The 17,946-nt window shown below is 57.6% G+C and overlaps 3 protein-coding genes across 5 annotated transcripts; 1 reads left to right on the top strand and 2 right to left on the bottom strand.

Annotated features, from left to right (window-relative positions):
• Nucleotides 1-322: 322 nt before the first annotated feature.
• Nucleotides 323-7,382, bottom strand: DDA1 (DET1 and DDB1 associated 1). Of its 3 annotated transcripts, XM_063110180.1 has the most exons (6): nucleotides 7,264-7,382; nucleotides 5,662-5,820; nucleotides 3,245-3,325; nucleotides 2,944-2,995; nucleotides 1,968-2,029; nucleotides 323-1,042 (listed from the first exon to the last, which is right to left on the bottom strand). In XM_063110180.1, exons 2-6 carry the CDS (start codon nucleotides 5,749-5,751, stop codon nucleotides 932-934), a joined length of 396 nt encoding a protein of 131 aa, XP_062966250.1. In that variant the 5' UTR covers nucleotides 5,752-5,820; nucleotides 7,264-7,382; the 3' UTR covers nucleotides 323-931. The 3 variants fall into 3 exon arrangements, with proteins under 3 accessions (XP_062966250.1, XP_062966251.1, XP_062966249.1); XM_063110181.1 differs by lacking the exon at nucleotides 5,662-5,820; XM_063110179.1 differs by lacking the exon at nucleotides 7,264-7,382 and having other exon boundaries at nucleotides 5,662-5,823.
• Nucleotides 7,383-8,346: 964 nt separating this feature from the next.
• MRPL34 (mitochondrial ribosomal protein L34) lies at nucleotides 8,347-9,490 on the bottom strand. The gene is made up of 2 exons (XM_063112582.1): nucleotides 9,380-9,490; nucleotides 8,347-9,178 (listed from the first exon to the last, which is right to left on the bottom strand). The coding sequence occupies exons 1-2, from the start codon at nucleotides 9,442-9,444 to the stop codon at nucleotides 8,965-8,967; spliced, it is 279 nt and encodes a 92-aa protein (XP_062968652.1). The 5' UTR covers nucleotides 9,445-9,490; the 3' UTR covers nucleotides 8,347-8,964.
• Nucleotides 9,491-11,476: 1,986 nt separating this feature from the next.
• Nucleotides 11,477-17,646, top strand: ABHD8 (abhydrolase domain containing 8). Its single transcript, XM_063112157.1, has 5 exons — nucleotides 11,477-11,657; nucleotides 12,872-13,616; nucleotides 15,365-15,535; nucleotides 15,707-15,923; nucleotides 16,989-17,646. Exons 2-5 carry the CDS (start codon nucleotides 12,880-12,882, stop codon nucleotides 17,157-17,159), a joined length of 1,296 nt encoding a protein of 431 aa, XP_062968227.1. The 5' UTR covers nucleotides 11,477-11,657; nucleotides 12,872-12,879; the 3' UTR covers nucleotides 17,160-17,646.
• Nucleotides 17,647-17,946: the final 300 nt, after the last annotated feature.

Genomic DNA, 17,946 nt, shown 5'->3' with positions numbered 1-17,946 from the left:
CCAGGTGAGACCAGGCCAGCTCCACAGTGGCTGGGGGGTGAGTATTCCAGGTACGGGGCCAACTCCAGCTCCATCCTCAGTGCCACAGACCGTCTCTCCAAGATGACATGGTCTTCAGGGACACCTTGACAGGTGAGGCAGAGGGGCTGGTCCAGGCAGGTCTTGGCCTTCAGTGTGGTGGCCACAGCAGGCCCATGAGAGAATCCAGCTGGTCCCTGGGGCCCCAGCATGTGGGGCCCCTTCTCACTCCTCTTGGTGACGACGGGATGACTCTCAGGGCTCCATCCTCTGGCGCCGAGGCATGCGGAGCGAAGACACGAGGTCGAGTAGGAAAGACCTTTTATTGGGGTGGACATGGAGCACGCACTAGTTCACGATGAAATGACTTAAGAGAAAGATCCAGAAGGCCGCATCCCCGTGTGCGCTCTGAGTGAAGTCTGGGCATGGAATAGTTCCCGGCGGAACTCAAGACAAGGCTGAGTCTCAAACACTTGGGCAGGTGGGTGGGAGGGGGTAGCTGCTCAACCATCCAGGCAGGCAGGTGAGCCAGGCCACCCTGGGCCCAGCCCCACCCCCACTGCCTGGCTGCAGCAGAGCCCCCGGCTCAGACCCTCGCAGATACACTCTTGTCCTCTGGAGGTGAACTGGGGGGGCACAAGGGGGAAACTGGACAGGGGAGGAGGAGGGTCAATGCTATTTTAAAAAGCATCTACCAACATCACACTACTGGGCCTGACGTCCCCTTTAACCAACGCTCGATACATGTTACAGCATAAATAAAAACTCCAGGAAAATAAATACATCAGCTCCTATGAGGTTGGGAGTGGTGCGGACGGCAGGGTGAGGGCAGGTGGGCAGGGGCGCTTACACACGGCGGGCAGGCGATCGAGGAGCAGACAAGACAGGAGGCGCCTGTGGGGGAGCGTGAGTCTTAAGTGTCCTCGTGCATGTCTGGGCTGTCGGTCCGTGCCACCTTGCGGGGGGGTGCCGAGCCCTCGCCTTCCAGCTCCACTTGCTCCTGGTCTCTCTTCTTGGCGGCATTCTGGAGGGCGAGGGGACGGACAGGCTGAGTCTTCCCTTGGGTGAGCTTCAAGTCCTAACACCAGCCCAGGCCACTGCGGCAGCACAGAGCTGGGCCTGGAACAGGGCAGTGTGATCCAGGGTGCCTGGCTGGGCAGCCCCTCCCACCACCAGGACCTGCCCTAGTGAGCCCTGCCCAGAGTGTCCCCTGGGACCCATGGCCAGTGACGGGCAGGCGTTTCTGGGCACCTCCAGGAGTCACCACCCATCACTCACAATGACCCACACATGGGCCATTTCTCAAATACTCAAGAGGAGTGACCCACCCAGCCAGAAGGCAAAGGTTTGGGAAAATCTCCTTTCCCAGCTAGTGGGAATCAAGGTCTGTGGGGCTGGGCTGAGGAACGGGGGGGTGGGGAGGAACCCAAATTTTTTGAGCATTTACTTCATCACCGGGTCCCCTTCCAACTCCACCCAGAGCAGGTTACTGTCTGATGATCAGTGTTAGGTGAAAAAACATACTGACCACATTGCAGAACCATGTGAAGATTTAAAAAAAAAGAAAGCCCCATGTGTCAGGACACAGGCCTCTGGGAAGGGGTCGGGGGAGCTGACTCTTCACCAGTTTCATGCTCTCACACTGACCAGATTTTAAACCATGTGTACACTTCACCATTTTAAAAGGATTCTAGATCATAACAACAAAGTCTACCTAATGTCAGGATGGCGAGAAGCTGGGTCTCAGCCTCCTGAGCTCCACAGCCCTGTGGCCTCTGCACAGCCATTCCCTCCACTGGAATGCTCTTCCCTCCCCTGATCACCCGGCGAACTCTTACTCAACCCTCAATGCCCCATTCAAACACCCCATCATCTCCGAGCCGCCCACGTCCTTCCCCTGCTTACAGCCCCGACAGGCACTATGCCTCCCCCCACCCCCAATCTCTTACCTTTTTGTCCCATTGCTGATGTAGATAGCGTAGGAGGATGTTTGTCTTTTCTGTCACGATGACTGAGAAGGAAAGACAGAAAGTCGCAGAAGAGGCAGCGAGGAAGCCGGCTGCAGATGGCCTGGCCTCCTGGACAGGCACTGCTCACCCCCCACCCTCCTGGCCTATCTTGGCCCTGAGTGGTCTTTCTGGGACACGAAGTCAGCACTGCCAACTTGGGAGGAGATTTCTGAAAGCCCAGTGTTTTCGCCTTTGCCCAAGCCAACTGCTCCATCATGTCCCTGCTTCCTGCATGCGGGATTCCATCCTTGGGCAGTGGACAGGCCCCGCACCTGGGCTTACACATATGCATTTCCTGATGGACTGGAAGCACAGATCTACACAGCTACACCCAGTGGCCACAAAACCCACCCAGAGTGTCTGCATGGATGGATTCTTTTTTTTTTTTAACGGTTAAAACACCATGACTATGTCCTCTGGCTCTGCATGTCCCTCCTCCTGGATCCCCTTCCCCATCCCAGAGCCCCCGGAGCCCCCTACTGCCCTCTGCTGCCTCCCTGCCCAACAGTACTTGTCTTGGGGTCTGAGTTCTCAGCTGAACTCACCCCAGGGGAGAGGGCAAGGCCATTGAGCAGCAAGCAAGTACTGACTCAGGTCAACTCAGGCTCCTGGGAGCAGGATGTGGTAGCCACGTGTAGAAATCAAGAGGGGCCCAGAGAAGGCCAGGCTTCCCAGTGCTCCCAAGGGCAGGAGCAGACAGACATCCACAAGTGCACCTCAGCCCAGAGCCCTCAAGATCACCCCCTGTACCTCCCTCAAGACCCTTCCCCCCAACCCTGGACTCGGCAGCTAGAGTGTGAACCCAAGCAGAGTATGGCCTGGGCAGGGCTGGAGATCATCTCTGCACACCACATGGTGGCCTCTGGACCCCACCACTCTGCAGCCAGCATGGGACAGACTAACAGAGGCCACTTACTCTGTTCAGACGGGTACTCCCGTGTGGGCAGGTAGACTGAGGGACGTCGGTTCTGCGGGAGGGTCGGGAAGGGGTGGGTTAGGAGAGCAGGAGGGCCTAGGGTCCCTTCACCCCTTAACTCAGCTCCCGCCCTTCAATACAGATCAGAAGACATGAGAGGATATGCGGTGGGGCTGGGCTGGAAGATCAGCCTCTGTACCTGCCAAGACCCTGATTGGGGGACACAAGCCATACCCTGGTACCCCCCACAGCTCCCTGATCACTCCCAGCACCCCCCTGCCCCACCTGAACACACACTCACCGAGGCTTTGCACACAGAGTCAGCATGAAATCGACTAAAATTGCTTTTGTTGTAGACAGGCAATCCTTTCAAAAAATCTGCCTAGAAGACACGGACAACAGTATGTGAGAAACCAGACAATGCACCAGGTCATCCCTCCAGTACCCGTGGGGGGTGTGCTTCTGAGTGATGTCCTTCTTTCTACTTTTGTTGTCCAACTTTTCCAGAACGCACCCTCGAGCTACCTACCTACTACGTGCACAGTCATGACCAGAAAAAAGTAACCAATCCTAGGGTAAATGCACATTCTACAGGGGGTCCTCAGGACAGCCCCATAACCACATAAGTGGTGGGGAAACTGAAGCTCCAAGAGAAAGGGCTACTTGTTACAAGTCACACTGCAGCAAGTGAGCAGCAGGACAGAGTCGGACCCTGGTCCTCCTGATACCCACAGTGAGGGGCAGTTGCTGCCCCACTGGGCACAGCTGTGCTTGGAAAAATATTATACTCTTGGCCTCGTTTCCATTGAAAACACCTTTGACCAAGACGAGGGACAGAGACAGACTCATCTATCCTGAGAAACCACACCGGCCAGAATGACAATAAGCAGGGTGGGGGAGCAGAGGCCTGGTCCACCTGGCCTTAGCTACCCAGAACCAGGAGCCCAGGGTTCACTGAGCTTCCGACATCCAAGAAAATCCAGAAATCTAAGTTTGAATCTCCAGGTTTCTAAAGCTGGCTCAGTTTTTTAGAAGATGCTGTGCACACAGATCTGTGACTGGTCAGCTCAGGGGCTGTTTCTGGGGTCCATGCTCCCAGAAGTCGGCCAGAAGGCCCAAGCCTGTCCTGTGAGGGGAGGACGCCTTGTCCGTGGCCGCTGGAGTTTTCAGGCCCACGTGGTTCCAGAGAGCCAGCAACAGTATCCATTGGCTTTTTGAAAGTCCTTTTTCAACTGACACTGCCGGTCAGGCCTGGTGTGGGACAGCCAGCAAGGGGTGGGTCCAGTGTGGGGTTCCCCACATGCCCCACTGTAGGCCAGGGGCTTCAGGAGCCTGACCTCACTATGTATGGCCTCAGGACCCAACCAGGCAGGAGGCAGTATCTCCCTATCACAAAGACAAGGAGATGGAGGCAGAAAGGTCACAGGTGACTCATCTGAGGTCACCCAGTCACATCAAGAAAATGAGGAAGCCAATTTGAACCCCGGTTTGCCCAACCTCAGCGGTGACATCCCTAAAAACCAAGGTGTCACAGTCCTTGCAGGCCACTGCACTGGAGGGAGGGCTGGTACCCTCAGGTGGTCCAACCACACCCTGAAGTCCGGGAGAGGTGCCTTGTTCAGATGATTTCCCACCACCCTCTGGGGCAGGCGAAAGCAGTAGTGCCCTGCTCTGTGAGGTCAGCCCCTCCTCTGCTGGGCCCCAGAGGTCAACAGGCTAGCCCAGGAAGCTGGAATGTGGCTGGGCGGGCCTTAATTTGGGTGACCTACTGCCATGGGGCCAGCTTAGTCTCTCAAACCTGCCTGTCCCGTCCCAGGACTCCAGACCCAGCCTGGCCTCGGACTATGGGGCCAGCTTCACCCATTCAGAAATGTCCCTCCGGCCCCTGCCACGTGGCAGGCCCCGGGCACTGGAGTGAGCCACAACAGACCTGCTACTAGCCTTGGGGAGAGCCCAGTGTGTGGGGGGCATGGGTGTGGCTCAAAGAGGTGCTCAGTGAATGGGAAGTAGCTTCGAGGACAGGGTGCCCCAAGAACACCGTGTGAGGCCCAGCAGAGATCTGGCCAGTCCAGGGGGTCAGGGAGGGCTGCCCAGAGGCAGTGATGCAGGTGGTGAAACCTGAAAGGTGAGGAGGGGTCCCTGTCCCCACTCTGCTCAAACCCTTCCATAGCCCTGGCCCGGCTTGGCCCTGCTGGTCTCCTGTCACACACACCCTCTTCCACCCCCCCAGGCATGCCCAGCCTTTCTCCATGTGGGAGACACCCACCAACCTCCCCACCAGCCCGAACCCCCTCCCCCACCCCTTCAGGGATATCATCTGTCTACATACCCACCCCCCTTGCTGGACTGGCATCTCCCTGAGGGCAGAAGGCAGGGCACGGCTCAAACAGGGCCTGGCCTGGAGGCCGATCAGTGAGCAATACAGAGCCCCAGACTTCCTGAGCTCAATCCTGGCTTAGTCCTTCCCTGGCTGTGTGACCTGGGGTGAGTGACCTCCCAGCCTCGGCCGCCTCCCCTGTGAAACAGGGTATTACGGTGGGACCACTGCCTGGTGTTCAGTGTCAACAAGACAACACAGAGAAAGAGATGGGCACAGCGCTCCCTAGAGGGCATCAATGTGTTTGTCCTGAATAAATGAATGAACACGGGGTGTGGGTGCTACTTCCTAGGAGCTAAGCTGGAAAACAAGGCCTCCAATCGCCGTGGAGAAATCCTCACCTCAGCCAGACAAATCCCAGCCACACCTGGCCCTGACGCCATCCACCGCCTCAGCAAACGCTCGCTGAACGCCTGTGTGCTGGTCCCCATGAGGGGAGCTCACGAGTGACCCAACAAAGTGAGATGAGGATGAGGGGTGCTCACGGGAGGAAGAGCACTCTAGGTGGAAGTAAGAGCAGGAGCAAAGGCCCTGGGGTGGCGGGAACGCGGAGTGTGCAGAAGCAAGAACAAGCCAGTGTAGCTGGAGCACGCAGGGAGAGGGGGAGAGCTGAGGAGAGTGGAGCGAGGTTACAGAGGCAGGCAGGGACCTTGGGGACTGAGGGCGAGCTGGGGTTTCATTGGGCTTACAACAGGAAGCCCCTGGCGTGTTTTGTACGCTAGGAGGCAGTGCAATCTGATTTACATCTTCCAAACCTCCTTCTGGTGCCGAGTGAATGAGGGAGTGAGGGAGGGTGAGGGGGGAGTAGGCAGTGGGGGGAGTCGGCAGTGGGGGGAGTCGAGGCAGGAAGTGGCAGTGCCTGGACCCAGGTGGGGAGCTGTGGATGAACTTGGGATGCATTCTGGAGGCAGAGCCAACAGAACCCTCTTACGACTGCGTGTGGGGTGAGGCTACAAACAAAGGACAGCACCCAGGTCTGGGGAACCACACACTGGGACCCATCGCCTCTCCGACAGGGAGATGTCCCTCGCCCCCTCTTCACCGCATCCCAAGGATAGAGGGCTGTGGGCTGGGACTCCGAATGGCGAACAATGGGGCCTTAACCCGACCAGTCCTCCCAGCACCCCCGCCAGCTGTGAGGATGCCAAACAACGGGGCACGGGGAATTCAGCTCCACTCTGAGGGTCACCGTCCCACGTTCCAGGTGAGAAATGGGGTCCCCAAGAGCTGCCAGACCCAAATCCTAGGAGGGGTGAGCGGCCCGGACGGGATTTTAATCCCCAACTCGTTGTTGGGAGGTCGTCTCCACTTCAAGATGAAGGGACAGCCAGGGCACGATGTCACCGGCCCCGAGCCACGCAGCCGAAAACTGTCACAACCCCAGGAGGTCCGGACATCGCCAGCCACTTAGCAGAGACAGACCCGAGGATCAGAAGGATGAAGTCGCTCACTCTTAAGGACAAGTGAGGGCCCAGAACGCCGGGGGAGGGCTCAGGGCCCCAAGGGACGGGGCAGTCGGCGATGTCGCACTTCCTCTGGCGACAAAGCCCTGCAGATCTCGGCGTCGAATCCCCTCTCTGCGCCCCGGCGGCCTCCGGCACTGGAGAGGCACAGGCCCGACGCACGAAGGACGAGGTCAGAGCCGGGAGTCTCAGGGGACCCCATCCCCACCCCAGGCGACTTCCGGGAAGAGCCGCGACCCGGAAATGAATGAATTGTCAGGGCCGGGGAACACAGACGGGGTCAGGAGTTGGGGAAGGAGCTGGGGCGGGGTCAGCGGGAAGCTCAAGGGGTCTGGGGTCGAAGGTCACAGGCTGCGAGAGGGGCGGGGCCCCGTCTGCGGGGCCGAACAGAGCGACCCTCGAGGGACACTCTAGGTGGGTGGGCCCGCGGCGCCATTTTGTTGAGCGGAAGGGGAGGATGGGCCCGGCGGCCTCCCTCACCATCTTCTGTATCCTCCGTCGCCGCCTCAGCCTCCGCCGCCGCCGCCGCCGCCGCTACAGCCGCCTTCTGAGCCGCCGCCGCCGCACAGTAACTTCCAGCCACGGCACAGCCCACACCGGTGGTGCCACTGCCCCCCGTCATTGGTCTGCGTCTTAGCCCCGCCCCCATTTATACAGCCTTTGCGCGCTCCCATTGGCCAGATTCGGGTAACTCACGCACCCATTTGTTGCCGCGCCTCCTCTCTTCGTGGTCAAGTTTAGTTGAGAGAACGAAACCCCGCCCGGGACTTGGAAGCGATTGGAAGTGAGACCCAGAAGTGGGCGGAAGCCGCGCCCGCGGAGCCTCTTGGGAGTTGTAGTTTACAACCCCAGTCAGTCGCCCCAGTCTTCTCTTCCCAGCGTTTACCGAGCTTTTTCGAATGGCCTTTCATGAGCTGTTAATAGCAGCTTCGGAAGACGGATACCGTATCACTTCTAGCCTCTTACCTGAGGTCCCAGCTTTGGGTTTTGGCATATCTAGACCAATTCCGCGCTAGTCGCTTGAATTCTCTTTGAACTGACAACTCAGACACTCTTCCTCAAACACCTTCTGTGGCTCCCTAGTGCCCCAAGGATCCAGTCCTACCTCCTCGGCCCCAAACCCCGAGCCCCTCCGTCCTCCCTCACTCATTCTGTGTCCTGACTCCTACCCAATCCCTCCTCCCTCTGGGCCCTCCCAGACCCTGCCACTTCTTTCAGAAGGCCTTCTATGACTGCATTCCTCCCAAAGCCTCTTTTGGGCTCCTACAGCCCTCATAATCCTCCTCCCAGCCCTGAAGCCCCTTAAGGGCAAGGACTGGGCACCCAGTACGTAGTGAGTACTCAATAGATTGCTAAGTTGAAGCTACTAAGTATTACCACTCCAACAACAACAGAGCAAAGGAGAAACGAGCACCTCATTTTATAGGAGCCAAATGAGTCCCAGAGGGCTTGCCCAAGGTCACACAGCCCATCCCTAAGGGGCAGGTGGTGGATTCGAAACCCCCCATCTTCCCACCAGCCTCCCCAGACCTGCCAAAGTTATAACACATATAAGACAAGTGGAAATTTGAACATATATTAGACATTTAATGATATTTTAGTATTATGGATAATTCTTTTCAGTGTGATACAATTTTGTGATTATGTTCTAAAGAGCTCTAATTTTGGAGAGGTACATCCTGAAGTATTTACAGAAGGAATAACCCGATGTTTGAGATCTGCTTCATAATAACACAGAAGGGGACGGGACGGGTTATGGGTAGTCGGTGGGCAGAGCTGGTTCTGGGTACACGGGGGCTGGCTGTGCTATTTAATCTGTGGACTGTTGGTATGTCCGAAATTCTTCCTAATGCGAAAGCGTAAAAAGGGTCTTGGTAAGGTCTGACTTCTACTCCCCCTTCGAGTCCCATCCAAACCTCCCCTGGGCCAACCCCACAATTTGGGGAGGGCCCATGTCCGAGGGTGGGCAGGGAACACCAGGCACAGAGTAGGGTGTGGCTGAAATTCAGGTTGCTTGTGTGCACAGGGTTTTTGCACGCCTGCTGCACAGCTGGATATTTTCCCTGGGGCAATAGGGAGCCAAAGAGGGTGTGTGAGCAGCTCCCCACAAAAACAGATCCCAGCGAGGTCCGAGGTGAGGGAAATGCTTTCACGGGGTTCCCGCCGGCAGCATCGCGCTCCTCAGTGGCTCAGCGACTTGCGACCCTTGAGCATGCGACGAAGGACGACCTGGACGCCGGCCGGCGTGCCCAGGCGCCGGAGCCAGCCGTGCTTGCGCTTTCGCTTGATGTTGCTGGGCTGATACTCGTTCCCGCGCGCCTTGCCACGGGCCTGCTGCGTGGCGGGGAGGCCCCAGGTGTCCGGGAGCCCCAGCCGGGCCCGGGGCTGGAGCCACCTGCGGGAGGGCAGAGAGACGGGGCGCGAAAGGTCACGCGGGAGCTGTGTTACCTTGGCGCGGAGCTCGACCCCTCTGGTCCGTACGGGGATGAGCTTGCAAAGGCACTGTCAGGTCACGTGGGTGCTAAACAGCTGGCGCCAGTCCCCGACACCGTCCTTATGAACCCAGACTTGGTGAAGGGTCCCCCCGAGGACTCACCTGCCACCCAGCAGCGCCGCCGACCTACAGGCGGAGCCCCACAGGCATCCGACCAAGAAAGCCATGTCCTGCCGCGGGTCGCGCGTCCCCGCCGCCAGCGATTCCGGAGCCCACAGGCTCCGCAGGCTTCTGGGAATTGTAGTTCCTTCTACAGCGGAGTCGTCAGGGTTTCCTAAATGAGCTCGAAGCCTGAGCACGCGGGGGAGTGTGGTTCTTCCTGGGCACCAGCAGGTGGCAGGCAAACAGCGCCACCAAGCGCGTGCGCACAAGATACCAAGTCTCGGAGTCAGCCAGGCGTTGTAGTTCCCCCATCGACCGGCAGAGGGTACCCCCGGGTGGCCCTGGCGCAGCTGGTGGCAGCCTGCGGAAGCGGCTGGTTGGTCTGTCTTCCCACCCCCAGCTGGAGCCCAGCAGATGGCACACAGCTGGCCGGCAGCTTTTCTATGGTTTTAGCCAAGTCTCCTCCTCTTGGCAGGGAGCCCAGAAGGCCTGAGTTCGATCTAGGTGGATGTCCTTGGGATGGTCCCTGCTCCTCTCCTGGCTTGCGTCTCCTTAGTCTGTAAAATTCATGGGTTGCAAGGTTGCCCTAGAATATTTCTTTCTTTTTGCGGGGGGGGGGGGGGGGGGCGGGCGGCTGGGCTGGGATCCAAACCTTGACCTTGGTGTTACAAGGCTATGCTCTAACCAACTGAGCTAACCACCCAGCCCGGAGGAAAGTTTCTGACACTCAGATCAGAACCTCTCCCCTACTCACACACCTTCCTTGGCTCCCTATTGCCCCAAGGAAAATATCCAGCTGTGCAGCAGGTGTGCAAAACCCTGTGCACAAAAGCAACATGAATTTCAGCCACACCCACCCCTCTGCCTAGTGTTCCCCTACCCAGCCTTTAAGTCCCTTCCTCTGACCCACCCCTGATCCAATGTAGCTCCCCCTCGACTCTCTGAAGCTCAGGGGCCCGTCAAGGGCCAGGCCTGGGGCTGAGTCTCTGCAAATGCACCAGCATATACCAGCTTGGAGTGGGCCCAGAGTGGGCAGTGGAGAATGTTTGCTGAATGAATAAACAGTTTGTTCTCCTGGGAGCACCGTGAGTGGGCAAGAGTGGGTGGCTGAACCTAATGCAGCTCTGGCAGCAAATTCCAGGGGAATTCGGGAGCCGACAAGCAGCAGGGAGCTGTTAACCTCTTGTCTACTGAAGCCCATCCTACCTGTACCAGCATTTAACAAACCCCCACCACTACAATAATAATGCCAGTAATGTGTTGAGCACTTACTGTATGCAAGGCACCGTGGTGCGTGCTTTACCTGCATAGAAAACTTAGGAGGATATTAATTTTATAGAGAAATAAATGGAGGCTCAGAGAAGTGACTTGACCAAGGTCACCCATCAGCAAAGGGCAGAGCCTGGAATTAAACCCTGAACTCAATTCCTCTCTGATTCAGTCTTTCCTGAAGTCCTGCCTTGGCTCAGCTGGGACCACAGAGCTGGGGTGTCTGCCTCTGGCCGCCTGCCCTCCTCATCTCCACCGCAGCCCTCAGTTAAACTGGCTGATCTGTGAAATTCCGATTCCCTAATTACCCACAGCTCTAAGACGTCTGTTTAATAACAATTCCCAGGACTTGTAATCACACGACCGTGGGTTCAAGTCCCAGCTTGCCTCCTGCCGCTTGTGCTCTTGTACCCTTTATGAGCCTCAGTTTCCCCACCTGCAACTGGAAAGATGTGAGAGTCTCCGCTTCTAGAATAGAAAGGTCAACCCACACAAAGGGGCATGGGACTCCGTTTGGAGGGGACAGGGCAGTACGGAGGCAGAGTGTGGCCAGGGAAACCTATTCGCAGCGAGAGGGCTCCGGCCGCCCCCTCCGAGGATTCCCGCAGACCCCAGGCTGCACCCCGTTCCCGGTCCTGGGCCAGGCCCAATCCCTCCCCCAACCTCGGTAAGCCCCTCCAAGGGGCGAGGCCTTTGCTCTCAAAGCCCGCCCCGTCTCGGAATTGCCGTCTCTGATTGGAAGCCTAACTAGGCCAGGTCAGCCCGCAGCTGCGATAGGCCCAAGTGTCCGCCCGTCGGCGCGCGGTCCCGCCCCCTCGGGGAGGGACTTAAAGGGCCGGCGCGTTCGGAGGCTGCGGGATACCCCTGCGCTGACCGCTCGGGACCCGCGACGCCCACATCCCGCGCCGGCCCGACCCGCGCCACCATGTAAACGCTGCCCGCAAGCGGACGCTGGCTTCTCCGCCTGGGACCCCTCCGCCCCGGCCCGGGCCCCCCGGCACTCGATGAGGTGAGAGGGGACCCGGTCACGGGAGGGGCGATCCAGGCCCGGGGTCGCCCCCTTCGGAGGGGAGTGTCCACGAAGCCCGCGTTTGGGCGTCTGGGGAGCCACGGAGCCCCAGTGGCCTCAGTCCCGCCACAGGCATGGCGGGCACCTGGGAGGCGGGGGCCGGGCTCCGGAGAGGGGGCTGGCGCGGCATGTCTGCGCCGCTCCCGCAGTCCGGGGTTAGGGCCCCACGCGGGGTGGGGGTCACCGACTGACCCTCCGTATGTCCGCGGCCACTGTGGGCCGGGCCTTTAGCGTGCATTACCGCAGCGGCGTCCAGACTGGGGGGCTGGACGGGGTGGTCCCATCTCCAGACCCTAGACAATGGGGGTGCGCTTCTCCCTAACCCCCTTCAGTTATGTAACCGCCTGCGGTTGCCATGGACACGGGGGGGAGGAGGTGGCCCAGAGAGCAGGATGAAGGCCTGGAGGCTCTCAGCCAGGACCTTGCCTTCTCCATCCTTATCGCCAGCACTGGTGGGGGCCTACATGGTAGACCCCAAAACCCAGGGCACTAAGCAGGGGGATTGGAGAGCAGCTTCCTTCCAGAGTGTGAGCTTGCTCCTCTGTGAAATAGGCGAGGTTCACCCCGGTCTTGGGGAGCTGGGCAAAGCCCTCCGGGGCTGTCCCCAACTCCCTCCCCGACATCCTCACCATTCAGGGGCCACGTTCAGAGCCACAGGCCTGTGTTACATGCCCACTGGGAATTTGCACTGTTTCAGATGCCTTAAGAGGCCATCAGCGTGTGTGCGTTAATGAAAGAGTGCATGCATGAATGAATGAATGGGCTTAGGAGGCCATAATTGCTATAAAGTCCAGCTGGTGGGAAGGGGGATGTTCCCAGGGCTGGGCCACATTTGTCACAATGTTCCCTCCTCCGAGAAGCCCTCCTGAGTCCACCACCACCTCCCTATGGACACCCCATGGGGTCAGCCATAGCCAGTTTCTTCTGTCTGAGAATAGACGAGGCTGGCCAGGAGAGTGGCAGGCCACCATGAAGGCACTCCAGACAAAATATCTTGGGGCCTTGGCTGGCTGGCTCTGGCCCTCCCTAAACTGGAGCCTAGAAGGGGCCTCCCAGACCAGCTCACCTGACCCAGGTGCAGGGAGTGGGGTGCTGCAGGGATGAAGGGCTCCCATTGAGACCGCCCCTGAGCTGGCTGCTGCCCCCACTCACAGGAAACACCATGCTGACAGGGGTGACGGACGGTATCTTCTGCTGCCTGCTGGGCACACCCCCCAATGCCGTAGGGCCACTGGAAAGCGTCGAGTCCAGCGATGGCTACACCTTTGTGGAGGTCAAGCCTGGCCGCGTGTTGCGAGTGAAGCACGCTGGACCCGCCCCAGCGCCCACCCCACCTCCACTATCGCCACCCGATGGCGTCCAGGGGGACCGGTCCGGCTTGGTCCGCTGCCAGCGCCGGATCACCGTGTACCGCAACGGGCGGTTGCTGGTGGAGAACCTGGGCCGGGCACCTCGAGCTGACCTCCTTCAGGGGCAGAATGGCTGTGGGGAGCCACCAGCTGCCCTCGAGGTGGAGCTGGCCGACCCGGCAGGTGGTGATAACCACTCGGGCCCAGGCAGTGCCGGCAGTGGCGGGAGGCGGAGGCGAGCCCGGCGCCCCAAGAGGACCATCCACATTGACTGTGAGAAGCATATCACTAGCTGCAAGGGCGCCCAGGCAGACGTGGTGCTCTTTTTCATCCATGGTGTCGGCGGCTCCCTGGCCATCTGGAAGGAGCAGCTAGACTTCTTTGTGCACCTAGGCTATGAGGTGGTGGCACCTGACCTGGCCGGCCACGGGGCCAGCTCTGCGCCCCAGGTGGCTGCAGCCTATACCTTCTATGCACTGGCTGAGGACATGCGGGCTATCTTCAAGCGCTATGCCAAGAAGCGAAACGTGCTCATTGGACATTCCTACGGGTAAGCGGACCCTGGGGTGGGGTGGGGGTGAGGGGTGGGGGCCAGCAGGGACTGGATACCAGTCACAAAATGCTGATTTCCTTCCTTGAAAAATCCAATTAAAACCTGCAACCAGACAGAGGGATTCCCACCACCCCGCCATTGTTTCACATTGTTTTAAAGTGGTGTTTCTCGGTCCCTGTACTATTGACATTTTGGGCCAGGTAATTCTTTTCTGTAAGGGGCTGTAGGATGGCCGGTTAGCTCACTGGGTGAACGTGGTGCTGACACCACCAAGTCAAGGGTTAAGATCCCCTTACCTGTCATCTTTAAAAAGAAAAAAAATCATCTGCTCTGGAGATCCCTGTGCAGTCAGGAAGGGCTAATTGGAATCCCATAAATGCTAGGTATTTGCAAAGACACAGGTTGCTGTAATTCACTCTCCCCTAAAGGGCTGATAATACCATCTAAAGCCTACCAAGAGCCCACTCCATGGAAGGCTTTTGGGCCCTAGGGTTCTGGCTTCTGCCAAGTGGTCCCATTTCCTCCTTTACCCAGGAAGAAAGGCCAGATATGATAAGCCAGCCACTGTTTCAGAGGCTGTAGCCCAAGCAATTAGACAAGAAAAGAAATAAGTTACACAGGTATCTGAAAGACAGGAATCCAGGCTGAAAGGTAACACAGTTCTCATTTGTTTATGTGATAACATCCCCAAAAGTTAGTGATTATGATAAATAATTCCTCTAATTAAATGAACATCCATCTATGGTAGTCCCTGTGACCCCCTAACAATGCTATGCTATGAGGTCAGCACCTTTACCATATCAGGGATCTGGAGACTGAAACTCAGAAGGGTTAAACAACTTGCCTAAGGACACATAAAAAGCCACTGGCACAGTGAAGTCTGCCTTACTCCTGCCTGTATCCTGTCCCTTTACAGCAGGGGTCAGCAAACTTTTTCTTAAAGGGCCAGATAGTAATATTTTAGATGTGCAGGCCATACAATCTCTGTTGGAACTTCTCAACTCTGCTATTGTAGCTTGAAAGCAGCCAGACATGGCTGTGTTCGAGTAAAACTTTATTTACAAAATATTTTATAAATCTCCAAAATTGTAAACTTTGTTTACAAAAACAAGCAGCTAGTACACAGGCCACAGTTTGCCTACCCCTGGTTTAGAGGGAATGAGGAGCTGGACTTCAGGGGCTCTTCAGTCTGTCCACTTCTACCTTGCCTAAGGGAAGTAGATAATACCATGTGCAGAGGCAGGTGAGAGAAGATCCTCAAAGAGAAGGGACACACAGGGAACAGTGACCTCCTCTGGGCAGCCAGATTGCTGTTTAATCAGATTGCTCACTTGGTAATAAGTATTTCTTACTACTTTGCGGGTCATGGTGACTTTAAGAATCTGATGAATGGCTGGCCAGTTAGTTCAGTCCATTAGAGAACAGCCTTATAACACCAAGGTCAAGGGTTCAGATCCGTGAACCAGCACCAAAAAAAAAAAAAAGAATCTGATGGAAGTTCTGGATCCACATCCTCTCTTCAAAAAAAAAAAAAATTTCACCCTCAACACTCAGTCCACTCAGTCTCACAGTTTCAGAGCTTTTGAGATGCCCCATCCGTACCTAACCCCATCAGGTACCCATAGACTCCAGGGGAAGAATCTTGACCTTTAAGGACATGAGGGAGGGCATTAACCCCCTCACTGTCTGCATCCTGCTGACCACCACCCTTCAATCCTCCCCACCACCCCACCCACTCTGGGCAGTGTCTCCTTCTGCACATTCCTGGCACACGAGTACCCAGACCTGGTACACAAGGTGATCATGATCAATGGCGGGGGCCCCACAGCACTGGAGCCCAGCTTCTGCTCAATCTTCAACATGCCCACCTGCGTCCTGCACTGCTTGTCACCCTGCCTGGCCTGGAGCTTCCTCAAGTAAGTGCCCCAACCCCAAAAACTGTGGTCCTGGCCCTGGAGGACTGCGTCATCTCCTGGAATTGGGTGGGAGAGGAGGCTGCACTGCTGGGGTTGAGGCTGGCACCAGGGTGGCCCCCTGTGATGATCTGGCTGGCATGAGGAGATCCAAAGGTGCCTCTCCACAACCAGGGCTGGCTTCGCCCGCCAAGGGGCCAAAGAAAAGCAGCTGCTAAAGGAGGGCAACGCATTCAACGTGTCATCCTTTGTACTGCGGGCCATGATGAGCGGCCAGTATTGGCCAGAGGGTGACGAAGTCTACCACGCTGAGCTCACAGTGCCCGTCCTGCTCGTCCACGGGATGCATGACAAGTTTGTGCCAGTGGAGGAAGACCAGCGCATGGCTGAGGTAGGAGCTGGACCCCTGGGATGTCACCCCCCCCAAATCTCCCATGTGCAGCCCAGTGGCGTGGCCCCAGGTGGGTGTGGTCTCTTGGTGTGCACATTCTCTAGAGGAGGCTCTGCTTCGTGGTCTGAGCTCAGGCAAATAGGAGCCTTAGAGTCAAAAGTAGAACCTAGAAAGCTGGGCAGCTCTGGACAGGTGTTAACAATTACGTGCCATCCCCACTGCACATAAGGCTCTCTTCATAGCTGGGGTATGTATAAGAAACCAATGACTGACTATATAATTCTGGGAGAAGGCGCCAGGGGATCCTTAGGTTAGAAACTCCCAAGAAAGGGTTTTGGGGTCCTTAGCACTTAGAATAGTTCTGGACTGGCGGTTCTTAACCAGGGATGATTCTGCCCCCAGAGGACACTTGGAAATGTCTGGGACATTTTTGGTTGTTATGACTGAGGGGGAGAGAGGTGCTACTGGCATTTGATGGGTGGAGGCTGGGGACACTGCTCAACACCCTTCAATGTGCAGGACAGCTCCACAGCAAAGAATGATCCTGCCCCAAGTATCAGGAGGGCCATGGTTGAGAAATCCTGCCTTGACATGACAGTCTGTCCATCTGTCTCTCTACCTATCCCAGTGATTCTTTCCCTCCTGGGACATTCAGCAATGTCTGGAGACATTTTAAGTTGTCACATTGTGTGTGTGTTTGTGGGGGGGGGGTTACTGCTATTGGTATCTACTGGGTCAAGGCCAGGGCTGTTGCTAAATATCCTACAGTGCACAGGACAGCCCCCCACCCCAAAGAAGATCCAGATCCAAATGTCAGTACTGCAAAGGTTGAGAAATACTCCTTTGGGCATACTGTGAGCACTTAATAAATGAATACCTATTGGGGATCCAACAGGGTGACAGGTATCCTCCAGCTGCCCCTTGAGTGGAACTGGAGGGATGAAGGGTAGACTGCAGGAGGGACTTCCCAATGCTGCGGGCCATGAACGGATGGTGTGGGAGTGCCAGGGCAGCCTGGCCCCACCACCCTGCCCTGGCCCATCCTGAGCCCCACATCCTCTGCAGATCTTACTCCTGGCCTTCCTGAAGCTCATTGACGAAGGCAGCCACATGGTGATGCTGGAGTGCCCCGATACAGTTAACACGCTGCTCCACGAATTCCTGCTCTGGGAGCCGGAGCCCTCGCCCAAGGCTCTGCCCAAGCCTCTGCCCGCACCTCCGGAGGAGAAAAAGTAGCCACCAGGCCCCTGCGGCATCGTTTGGTGAGAAGAGGCGCGGGAGGACGAGGCCGGGGCCAGCGCCAGTTCTGCAGTGCAGGCCACCTCGGGCTGCTCGCTCCAGTGGAGGGGGCCAGGCCAGGGAGGTGCCCCCAGGCCGGCGGGGCGGAGCGTGGCATCGGTGGGGGGAGCCAGGTGGACCCTCGGCTCCCCGCTCCCATCCTGCGGAGCCTGTTGCTGGGGCCACAGCCAGGACCCCGTGGAGGATGACCTTGTACAGAATCCCTCTCCCCCCACCCCCAGCACTAGGGCCAAGGCCAGCCCTTCGCCCTGCTCTGCGTCCTCGATCCTGGGGCCCACAAGCCCCTCAGGGACCCTCAGGGCCCCATCTGACCGAAACACCCCTATCCCCAATTCCTCGGCGCTGGGAGCTGTTGCCCAAGGTGGGAGGGTTGGGGGGGATCTGGCGCCACCAAACCTGCACATTGCAACTTGTAACTCAATAAAGAGAAGTGACAATCGGAGTCTCCAGACCTGTCCTGGGTCACCGCAGGGCAAGATCTTTGCCACCCTGAGCCTCAGTTTTTCCACCTGCAGGCTAGGCTGACGCTGGTGCCTCCCCCTCAGGGTTGACCTTGAGATTCCAGGCTTGCTTCCCGAGTCTCCGCTCTCCCCTCAGAACGCAGGGGCCGCTCGGGCAGTATTTCTAGAGTTCCAGGCAGATTATCAAGGGGTGAGCTCTCCATCCCCGGCGGGGAAGAGGAGGTCCAACTGAGGTTGAGGTGAGGATCAGTGGCCTTTGCATG

This window comes from Cynocephalus volans, chromosome 10 (assembly GCF_027409185.1).
Source record: "Cynocephalus volans isolate mCynVol1 chromosome 10, mCynVol1.pri, whole genome shotgun sequence".
Taxonomy (NCBI): Eukaryota; Metazoa; Chordata; class Mammalia; order Dermoptera; family Cynocephalidae; genus Cynocephalus; species Cynocephalus volans.
This window is presented reverse-complemented; position numbering and strand designations above follow the sequence as displayed.

Excerpts from the sequence above, each read along its gene's own strand:
- MRPL34 (XM_063112582.1), bottom strand. The coding sequence starts at position 9,444 with ATGGCTTTCTTGGTCGGATGCCTGTGGGGCTCCGCCTGTAGGTCGGCG. Across the intron at positions 9,179-9,379 it reads GCGGCGCTGCTGGGTGGCAG|GTGGCTCCAGCCCCGGGCCC; the intron begins GTGAGTCCTCGG and ends GCCCTCCCGCAG.
- ABHD8 (XM_063112157.1), top strand. The coding sequence starts at position 12,880 with ATGCTGACAGGGGTGACGGACGGTATCTTCTGCTGCCTGCTGGGCACA. Across the intron at positions 13,617-15,364 it reads CTCATTGGACATTCCTACGG|TGTCTCCTTCTGCACATTCC; the intron begins GTAAGCGGACCC and ends CACTCTGGGCAG. Across the intron at positions 15,536-15,706 it reads CTGGCCTGGAGCTTCCTCAA|GGCTGGCTTCGCCCGCCAAG; the intron begins GTAAGTGCCCCA and ends CTCCACAACCAG.
- DDA1 (XM_063110180.1), bottom strand. The coding sequence starts at position 5,751 with ATGGGGACCAGCACACAGGCGTTCAGCGAGCGTTTGCTGAGGCGGTGG. Across the intron at positions 3,326-5,661 it reads CTGGGATTTGTCTGGCTGAG|GCAGATTTTTTGAAAGGATT; the intron begins GTGAGGATTTCT and ends CGTGTCTTCTAG. Across the intron at positions 2,996-3,244 it reads ACTCTGTGTGCAAAGCCTCG|AACCGACGTCCCTCAGTCTA; the intron begins GTGAGTGTGTGT and ends ACCCTCCCGCAG.